Raw genomic sequence first — 11,310 nt, forward strand, 5'->3', positions numbered from 1 at the left:
TAATTTTGTTTAATTATAACAAAGCAAACATTTTACGGACATAAACAAATATTTAACACCACGCAAATTCAGAAATTACACAGTAAAAGAAATTTATTTTGATTTATTTTGGAGTAGTTTTTCGTAAGGCAAAAATCACGTGCTCACAGCTGCCCCTCTTTGTGCGGAAACTCGAAGAGTTTTCGTACAAAGTTACTGCGAATAGCTTGCATAAACTCCTGATCCCTCTTCTCTAATTCCTTGCCAAGAGATCGATCGCCAGGGTTCGCCTTCAGCCGTTTGTGCATCTCACGACATTTGTTGCGATAGCGCCGGTACTTCTCCAACATCTTCAAGAAAATCTTAGCCCGAAGTCGGCCCTACAAGCACTCTCTATTTCCACCATGTACGTCTGAAAAATAAAAAGATGGGTTAAAACCACATCACCAAGAAAAATGAGAGAAACACGAGAGAAAAATATAACGTACTCTCAAGCTTATAGCGGCCACTTCGTGCATCAAATCAATGTCGGGAACGTCCCGAAGAGTCGCATTCTCAACAGTAGAACACAAGATGTCAAACTACGGCACCAGGTCCTCCGTATCCCCCAGGAGATTGATATTCGACGAGATCTCAAGAATACGGGACGGACCTCCCGCATGAACCACTAAATAGGTAAGACACTCTTCAAAAATCCTAACATCATCGGGATCGAGATTTGACTCGGACTCGTAGTCATCGACCACTACGCCCTTTCCTTTTTCAACAGCCAAAGAAGAAGCACGACCACATAGTGACGATGAAGGCCCATCTAGAATGATAACAACAGCCTCAGAAATCTGACCCCCCGTCGCGGCCGGTTGCTGATCAACGATAGTGGCAGGAATCTCCGTCGATGGGGCAGACATAACGGCTGGATCCATATCCACAGGCGGAACAGTATCAACCCCCACCCCAGATCCCGTCAAGGGAGAGTCCTCGTCCAGATGTATCACAACCGGAGATATTGTCCCATACTCTACTCGCCGCCTCTTGAACCGTCCCTCTCCTTCCTCAGCACGGGAAGATTCACCCGACGGACGAGCGGGATGGGTCGGAGCCTCAATCTGAGGGATGGCTTCTGTAGGTATGACCATAGCCTTAGACTCGACCGAAGCAGCCCTCGACGAATCTCGAGCAGTATATATTGCAGCAGGGCGAGCAGACGATGTAGGTTGACAAAAAGCCAATGGAGGAGCCCTTGCCCTCTGCACTCTCCCTGACATCGACGAATAGCACATAAGAAACTAAGTAAAAAGGAGAAAAGTGAGAAGTAGCGAACGAAACGACATCTCACCTGTAAGGGGCTTACGTCCATATTTTTCATAAAAGGTCGACCAAGTGCGGACCCCTGCCGTATGAGGAAGGATGTCACTTACCCACTCGCGGATGCTTTCGACAGATGGAGGGGGTAGTTTCACAGTTGCAAAAATATAACAGGGTTTTAGTGCAACGAAAAACGGTCAGACATCTCTTCGACTAATAGTACAGAAACTTACGCGCAAAGTTCCGCTTCTTAGGGAACCCCATAGGATCCGCCACAAGGTGCTCAGTCCACACGTAGAAATAATTCTCGTAGAATCGACGGTTGGCCCTGTCATCCATCTTCACCACCAGACTTTTCGACCCTCAATGGCGCATGTAAATCATCATGCCGCGAATGAGCTGAGGGGCGAAGATATTGAGCATATTCCCCAAAGTGATCTCACGACCGGCGAGCTCCGCAAACTTGAGCAACATAATGAACAACTTATATAGGTACGACGAAAGTTGAGCGGGGCATACCTCGTAAAAACGGTAGAAATTCACCACCAGGAGAGAGAAAGGAAGCGTGTATCCAACAAGAAAGGGGTAGGCGTAGAATACGCAGCACCCTGGGCGGTCAAAATGGACTATGTCGTCCCCTACTACCGGCAGTATTTCGATTTAGCGAGGAATGCCCCACCTAGACTTCAATTCTGCGATCTCATCCTCTCTTATAACAGAGTGAACAGGTTCCGGCTCCTTCCTGGCGGGACTACAGAAGTCGGTCCATACTTTCCCGGGGCGAGGCAAGATCTCGGCTACCAACGGGACCTCCTCATCTTCCACCACTTCTGCTCCTCCGGTGGCCAGAACATCACTTTTCGCTGCCGGAATTGCGACAGGGAGGTCAGCGCGAGAAGAATCACCTGCCGTTGCGACAATTTGGTGAAGCAAAAAGACAAAGAAAAAGGAGAATGAAAAGTTTTCGGTTAATTGGGGACAAATAAAAATTCAAAGTATCAGAAAGAAAGTATATCTGCGAAGTTCTTTCAAGTAAAGGACAAGGAAGTGTGTCAATCAAATGATGGGTTCCTTCTATTTATAGGAGACATAAATCCCCCAAGCATGAAACCCAGGATTCGCCAATCAAATCTGATATGGCACGAAAGTTCCTTCTATTTATAGGAGACATAAATCCCCTGAGCATGAAACCCAAGATTCGCCAATCAAATCTGATAGGGCACGAAACGTTTCGATTTCCCGGGAACGTGTGTCGTAATGGCGGTAACCACGAACAACGTTTCAATCCAAACGACGTTTCGGTTTCGAAACAGCCGCAACGGTTCAAAGATATCAAAAAGGTGCCAACACGTTGCTCGATTCCGAAAATCATACCCAAGGGGCAGACAGTCAGATTTCTCCTAGACAAACGGAAATCATCATCCGTCTACGGGGCCCGACAAGGGACGACCCCGACAGACGGAGGGACTAACTGTATTGGTCAAAATCTGACCTCTGTGGTCGATCCAATTGGGACCACATCCAAACAATGGGATAAAGAAAGACGACACTATTATGCCAAACCACGTATTCACGGAGCGACGAAAGCGGGCGCGAAGTAAGGGGGGCTATGGCCCAAATACATGTCAATAACTCCATGACTATATATAGGAACGAGACCTTCCTAGAAAGAGGGGCTTTGTTTCCTTTCTTTTCTCTCCTTCTCCTATGTAATCTCTCTAAGAACAAAAGAAAGAAAACAATCCTGAGATAGATTTTCTACAACAGTCATCTTCATCGACTGGTGAGAGAAGAAATGAAAGGCTTCGATAATTTATCGCTTCTACTTCATTTTAAATATCATCTTCTGGTTTGTTTATAGATTTGGAATTTATTATGTTTGACTAAGATTTACCTTTTTATCTTCTTTAATCGATTTAACCTAAAAGGATTCAATATCTTTTGGGACAAACAACAATGATGTTCATTTCTATACAAAATTCTAAAGAAATTTGAAAGAGTCTCTAGTAAACATTGAATTTAATGTAAATATATCAACATGACTAAGTCTAAATTCCAACTAGTCCATATCTTTTATATTGATACTTATTATCTTGTATGTCTGTATATTCTTAAGTCTATACATTCTTTTGACACAAGCATTTTGTACTCCCTAAATACAAATTTCACGTTGGACCCTTCCTATTTGTTGCTTTTTCCCAAAAACTTACTAAAAAAAGAATGAACGAAAATAGAGGAGGTGGGTAAACAAGGAAAGTGGTGGTAGAAATAGAATTCATTCGCATAGGCACACGCGCCCCCCGCGTGAAATAGCAGACAAGAATAAAGCAACTTCATTTCATTGGATTAATTGAATTTTGTATAGGATTCTCTCTGTAAAATTTCTGCAGCTGAATCTGCCCCATTTTCCTTCTTCTGCTTCCCAGAGGTCACTAATCTCCAAAGAATCTGTTATCCTTTCTTCTGCCTTTGGGTTTTGCACTTTTCAGCCCCCTCCTCATAGCCCTTCTTATCTATATATCGATTGATTTATAATCCAAGATTTTCCTCTATTTCTCTTCTCCATATTCATTATATACAGTATTTATAAAAAAGATCAAAACTTTTCAACACCCAGTTGGAAATTATCCAAGATTTTCATATATTTCTCATCTCCATATTCATAATATAAAGTATTTATAAAAAAGATCAAAACTTTTCAACACCCATTTGGAAATTTTATCATGGGATTTGTTGGTGACAGAGAAAAGATTGATAGGGGTAGTGGTAGTTGGGATAAAGGAGGGTGCTTTTTTGGGGGTATGAAAAGTCTTGTAAGAAGGAAACAGGTTGATTCAGCAAATTCAAAGTCTGGTTCTGCTCATCAATTAGCTAAGGCCTTAACTGTTCCTCATCTTATTGCTATAGGTATAAAAATGACAACTTTCTTTTTTAATCTAGTTCGTTTATCCTCTGGGGTTCATGTTTATGGTTTCTTGATTATCTTTTACCTTTAGTAAATAGACCTTAAAGTTTGCTTTTTAGCCTTTTAAATGAAATTATTCAATCTTTTTTGCTGATATGGTAGTTATTTTCTTCTTTTTTTCCCTTACTTTCTTTAAATCCTAGTAATATTATTTTATAATCCGTTTGTTCTTATGTTGCCCTTCCTTTTACCTATCCTAAGTCGAGGGTCTTCCGGAGACAGCCTCTCTGTGTCCTTGAAGGTAGGGGTAAGGTCTTTGTACACGCTACCATCCCTATACCCCACTTGTGGGATTACATTGGGTTTTTTATTGTTGTTGTTGTTGTTGTTATCCTTTGTTCTTATGTTATGGCATGTCAAATTGGGTTACTCATAGTGGAAACTGATGTCCTGATAATATCAACAAACAATAGTTATTGCAAGACTAGACTAGTTTCCTCTGTTAACATTCAAGGCTGATTCTTTTCTTTGACTTTTTTGATGCTGATTGCTTGGGAGGAATAAGTTAGGCAACTTTTGTTTCTGATGAATTTGCTAGCTAACTGTACCTATGAGATTCCGAAAGCATAGCTGGTTCCAAGTCCGGATAAAGGGAAAGGTTTAACAGTATGCTGACAGCTAGTGTAAAATTAGTCGAATAACTCCTATGCGTACTGAATTTATTGGGTTGTGCTCATTTAGATATGCACTGTCCAATATAGAGGAGGATGGACACAGAACATTCTTATAGCTGACCCATCTAGCTTGAGATTGAAGAGTTGTTGGTTGATTGGTCGATTTATATTGAATTTTGCTAGGTAAAAGGATGTCTATGTATCAGTTCTGGTCAGCTTGATAAAATTTTAAGCCTTGTGATTTGATTTCCCAGGGGTTGGTTCAACAATTGGTGCTGGGGTTTATATTCTAGTTGGCACAGTTGCAAGAGAGCACTCAGGCCCGGCCCTCACCATTTCCTTTCTAATAGCTGGAATAGCAGCTGCTCTTTCTGCCTTTTGCTATGCGGAGCTTGCAAGCCGTTGCCCATCAGCTGGGAGTGCCTATCATTATTCTTACATTTGCGTCGGAGAGGGGTAATGCCACAAAGTTTCGTGCATGAAATTTTTATCTTGTGATTGGATTTTGTGATATTAATGAAAATCTTTTGCTAACTGATTAAAAGAAAAAGAATTTTGATTTTATCATATAATAGCTTTTCCTATCAGACATGACTTACGATTTCAGTTCTTATAATGCTTTATAATTTTGTTTCTAAATTTTTGAGGTCTAGATATGTCCTTTATTGAAATTTATACCCCCATTCCCTCTCAGTGTTGCTTGGCTGATTGGTTGGGCAGTAGTATTGGAGTACACAATTGGAGGTTCTGCAGTTGCTCGAGGCATATCTCCAAATCTGGTGCAGTGTTTTCTCTTTTATGCTCTTCTAAATTATTAGGTTTTTCCTTATAAGTAATACGTCTAGCTGTCTCTTCCCTTAAGATAGCCTTACTGTGAGTGTGCACCCTTCATACAAAGTAGAGTTACTGGGATCCACAAGTGGATGAATCACTGCACCCACCTAGGAGCATCCCATCCTGTGTATCCATGTGGCAATCTGCTTTTTGCTCTTTACTTAGGTCTTCTGATGCATGTGAAGATAAATGATCAGATGCTGTGTATCCATGCGGGAAAATATGCCTAATTCACATCTTGAAATGTCACTTATTCTATTGCTTATCGACTATACTTTTTCATTCTTTTCTATTTGCAGGCCATGCTTTTTGGAGGTCCAGACAGCCTGCCAACTTTCTTAGCTCGTCACACAATCCCAGGACTGAATGTTACAGTGGACCCATGTGCAGCAATTTTAGTTTTTGTTGTCACTGGACTCTTGTGTGTTGGGATCAAGGAGGTATTTTCATATACAAAAAATCATCTCTTTGTAGTTTATGTTCTTGAATTATGCTAATTCAGTGACATTTTTGCAGAGTACAATGGTACAAGGATTTGTTACTGCAGTAAATATATGTGCCATGTTTTTTGTGATTGTTGCTGGTGGATACCTGGGCTTCAAAACTGGATGGCCAGGCTATGAGCTCCCCGTTGGGTAATTGGCTGTCCTGCACTAGAATTCTTTTGTGTTTTCCTTCTGTCGATCTGTCTTTCTCAGTTTTTCTTCAATTGATAGGTATTTTCCCTTCGGAGCTGATGGAATGCTTGCTGGTGCTTCAACTGTTTTCTTTGCCTACATTGGGTTTGATTCAGTTGCTAGTACCGCTGAGGAGGTATTTCTTAAGTCTGTATATACTTTTTCATTTATGAGGTATTATCTCTGTTGAAGATTCTTAAACCTTTAAAATTTATCTTTAATTTTACTTCTTATTATTCATCTCTAAAAGGTGAAGAATCCTCAACGTGACCTGCCGATGGGAATTGGTTTTGCATTATCGATATGCTGCACTCTCTACATGTTAGTCTCTGCAGTTATTGTTGGCTTAGTACCCTATTATGCTATGGATCCAGATACCCCAATCTCCTCCGCCTTTGCAAGCCATGGAATTAATTGGGCTGCGTAAGTTAATCTTTTTGGCCTCATGATGTTGCAGTTAGTTTATCTTTAAGGCTGAACAATTGGATGTGAATCGGCTTTTTTTTACTTTAATACTCTCTATTCTGATGTACTTTCTCTGGATCTCATTACAGATATATCATAACTATTGGAGCTTGTACTTCTCTTTGCTCAACATTGATGGGTTCTATATTGCCTCAGGTAAGCGAGCTGCATCATGTAGGTTTCTAGGTCGACCTAGCTTGAAATTACTTAAGACACCAAAATCTGATTAGATTAAAACTATAAAACTTGTTCGATCAATTAAGATTATAACTTTCTATGCTAGATACTTTGTAATCCTTCCCTGGCATTATACTGTATAACTGTAGCATGTAACTTGGGAAACTTGACGGTATGTGACTTATAACCACTTTGAAGTCTTAGATATTACATCTTATATCATTAGATGTACTAGTGTCCTCACATTTTGAGAGAGGGACAAGCAGAGTTGGTTTTTCTTCATACTTTTACTTTTGGCGCTAAAGTTGATCTTTGTTTTCAACTGGGATTGTAATTGAATATTTAAGAATTGAGTTTCACCTCAATGAAGCAAGATTCTACCTTATGTTTTGATGCTAAGAAGATCTCTTCTTCAGTACCTAACAACATTTTCATGTTCTTTGTTTGTGATTCTAGCCACGAATACTTATGGCAATGGCTCGGGATGGATTGCTGCCTTCATTTTTCTCAGATGTTAATAAACGCACTCAGGTTCCGGTTAAGGGCACTGTAGCAACTGGTTTACTCTCTGGAACCTTAGCATTTTTCATGGACGTTGAACAGTTGTCAGGAATGGTATGTTCACCTTCTGGACATATTAAATTAGATTTAAAGGCCGACGGAAGTCTCTCTTAAGTCTTCCACAATCATCTCAGCGCTATCATCTTGTTCCTTTTCTTCCTATTTGGCACTATATTTCTGTAAATTCAAATGTTTGAGTGCTTCATTGCATAGAGGATTGTGTCAAAATATGACGCGGAGCATGTTTGAGATGGTGTTGAAACACATAAAAAATATCAGTTATATATTTTTTGTTCCCTTTGTTGTGTGTAGTTCTCTTTGTTTGGAGGGAGGGAACAAAGACAACAAAAGAGTGATATCTAGAATGAATGTTTGTTTTTGGCTCAAAAGAATCTCCCTTTCTGTATCCTTAAGTTGTTTTTTCAATTAGAGAGTTATAACACATTCTTTGTTAGTTGGAAAGAATTATGCGAACAACACCAGAAAGCCCTTGTAAGCTTAATGAATGCTTTTCATTGTTAACTAATAGATAATGACATGAAAATATGTCGTATTTTCCGTACGTGTCAAGTAAACTTTGAGAGTAATTCACAGCTCTCATTAGTCAGGAATAAAATGTTTTATCTTTGCCTATTCTTTCTTTCTGCCCCTTGGTTTTCATCGGGTTTCTGCATGTCGTGATTATGTTTCTGTTTTCACAGGTTAGTGTTGGTACACTTCTCGCATTTACAATGGTGGCTATTTCAGTACTGATTCTCCGATATGTCCCACCAGATGAGGTCCCACTTCCGTCCTCTTTTCAGGAGGCAATAGACTCAGTAAGCCTGCGACATAGCGGCTGTAATAGTGGTTCAGACATTGATGTCGAGACCACCAAAATTCCAGCTGTGACCTCTGGAGATAGCACTCCATTGTTAGTTGAGATTTCAGTTGGGCATCCTCTTGTGGAAAAAGCGGCAGCAAAGCTGAACTGTAAGTTCTGAATTCTTGGTAGTAGGTGGCGGAGTATTTTTGTGCTGAAATGAGCATGCTATGCTATGACTTGGTAAACATTCTGTATAAGCAAAAATGCTTTCATGTATATGAAATTGAGAAATTGCGACCAAGGTAAATCTAATAGCTTGTATCAGGTATGGCTAAAAAAGAATAGGAAAAGCAAGGGGTGAAAGAGCAGATATCTGATTAATCTGAAGAAGGAAAAAGCAATAAGAACTAACTTGGTTTCTTGATTGCAGTCTTGTCTCTTTCTTACCATTATTGTGTAGGAATTGTATTTCCATACCTCATGATCCAACGGAATAACTCAAAATAAATAAATTAATAATAATAATAATAATAATAATAATGAAAATACTGAGACGCACTAGGTTCATGAGCCCTTCTTCTCCAGTTTCCCTTATTTACATCGCATTCATGAGTCAAGGATGTGATCGTTATATTCTTGTCATTTACAAGGAATAATCTAAATAGGTACTTCCCAGTTTAATTTGCTTCTCTTGATTTTGTTGCAGATATAGTACGTCAAAGGCGGAAAGTTGCTGGCTGGACAATTATGTCCATCTGTATTGGAGTATTCATCCTTACATCCGCCGCTTCAATTGTTAGCTTGCCCAAGTGAGCTCTCTCTCTCTCTCTCTTACCTGTTTATTTTTTAAAGTTTGGAGGGCTACAGAGGAGGTTTAAGAAGTGTGCAAATGTGTTATAAGGTTAAACACCGGGAAAGTTTGTACACCAACTTGGATATAGACATTCATGAATGTATCTACAGGCGCATATTTAACTATCATTAAATCAGAGTAAAACCTTGTTATATTTTTCATAAATGTGTGACAAATACTGATGTAGTTATATTCTGCTAACCTTACTTTTGCTGTACCAAAATCTGATTCCAGTAAATTGATGTTGTGATTAGTCCTGCAAGGTACACACTGTGTGGAATCGGCGGATTTCTCCTGCTATCTGGTCTGATAGTGCTCACTTGCATAGACCAGGATGATGGGCGGCACAGCTTTGGACACACGGGAGGTATGCTTTATCATTATGCCTGATTAAAGGGTTTTCATCCCATTAGCTTCGACCTTAGGTCTAATGATCTTTGGTACCATCTTACTTGTGGTCATGCTCACATCAATTATCTAATTATATTGCTTGTGCTTGACGGCAAGTGATGCCTGTTCTGCATTACAAATTTAAAATGTATTTTCTTTTTCCTATTCAGGTTTCACTTGTCCGTTCGTTCCACTTCTGCCTATTGCCTGCATTCTCATCAATGTCTACTTATTAATTAATCTCGGGTAAGACTTCATGAACGTCTTTGCTATTATTTTATGCACTGCCGGACTATATTTCAGATTTTTGTTTTTTACTGTTAAGAATGAATTAGGACCTAACTCAACCCCGAATGTTAGCTCATGATGATTTTCCAAAATCATATAAGGAGACAACAACTCATTCCCTTAACCAATTTGAGACACTGCTCAGATATCATTTAGAGTGCGGACAACATAATATGAGGGTCCAACATTGGGTAAACAAAGAATATTGATGAGTTTGACTTTGATACCATATTAAGAAAATGAATTTGGACCAAGCTAGTTCATGATGTGAAGATTGCCCAAAACCATATAAGGAGACAACAACCCATTCCCTCAACTAGTGTGGAACACTTGACTTGTACACATACTTTCCTGCACTCTCCTATATTCGCTAAAGATGGGCTAGTCGTCAATAATGCCTAGATTCACTACTCGTGATGTACCACTATTTCTTTATCATTTTAATCTTAAGGATTACTACTCAGCATTCTCAAACGTCTGCTTGCATTTCTTGCAGTGGTGCAACTTGGGCCCGCGTATCAATATGGCTATTATTAGGGGCGTGCATATATGCTTTGTATGGTCGAACACACAGTTCACTGAAGAATGCAGTTTATGTTCCTGCAACTCACGTGGATGAAATTTACCAGACGTCGGCAAACTCCCTTGCATGTTAACCCGTATGTCCGAGGCAAGTGAATACCCTTGGTATCGGTTGCACAACCCACAAGCAGCACAAAGGATCACGAAGAAGCAGCTGCACATTGTGGGTTCCCAAGTATTTCTGTTGATAGACTGCTACTTTTATGTTTCAGATTGCTGAAACACATCTCTTTTTCTTTTACTTTGTTGCCATTGTAATTCCTCTAGTGTAGTTCCACTGCTAAAAGAGGAAAAAGAGAAAGGAACAAGAAAAATAAGAACTAGAAATATATATATATTATTGCAAATCACACTAAGTGTTTGTAATCAGCAGCTGGCAGTTGATTCTTTGAGTTTCTTTGTTTGTAAATATTTGTGATAGCACTTAACAGGATTGTGATCCTGTCGATGGGGTATTTGTTGAAAGCGTAAATATGTGAAATGTAAATTTACAACCTCTTGGAATTTCCTTAAATAGTACTGCTATTTTTTTCTTTCCAGTTTCTTGCAGTTAAGTTTTTAGTTTTTTATTCTTAATTTTATGACAAAGCTGCTGAAGACTGAAACTTTAACATTAGTGATGAGACCAACCTTATTATGACTGGCGAAGTCTTTTGCAATTTATTAGTATAATTTATTTATGCAAAGTTCTTTTAAACTCAGTCCGTCACTCCTCTTTTCTCGACTCATGATATTATATATTATGGTCTTAATCGGTGGAACATTAACAAGGTGTCACTTACGTTTTAATATATTTTTATATTTTATTTGTAGTG

General features: G+C 39.3%; 1 protein-coding gene across 1 annotated transcript; it reads left to right on the plus strand.

Annotated features, from left to right (window-relative positions):
• The first annotated feature begins 3,626 nt into the window (after positions 1-3,626).
• LOC104222600 (cationic amino acid transporter 2, vacuolar-like) lies at positions 3,627-11,034 on the plus strand. The gene is made up of 14 exons (XM_009773844.2): positions 3,627-4,191; positions 5,118-5,319; positions 5,558-5,642; positions 5,997-6,137; positions 6,214-6,332; positions 6,414-6,510; positions 6,625-6,797; positions 6,929-6,995; positions 7,473-7,631; positions 8,279-8,549; positions 9,089-9,191; positions 9,490-9,602; positions 9,796-9,871; positions 10,410-11,034. The coding sequence occupies exons 1-14, from the start codon at positions 4,008-4,010 to the stop codon at positions 10,567-10,569; spliced, it is 1,950 nt and encodes a 649-aa protein (XP_009772146.1). The 5' UTR covers positions 3,627-4,007; the 3' UTR covers positions 10,570-11,034.
• Positions 11,035-11,310: the final 276 nt, after the last annotated feature.

The sequence above is a fragment of the Nicotiana sylvestris genome, chromosome 12 (genome assembly GCF_000393655.2).
Source record: "Nicotiana sylvestris chromosome 12, ASM39365v2, whole genome shotgun sequence".
Lineage (NCBI taxonomy): Eukaryota > Viridiplantae > Streptophyta > Magnoliopsida > Solanales > Solanaceae > Nicotiana > Nicotiana sylvestris.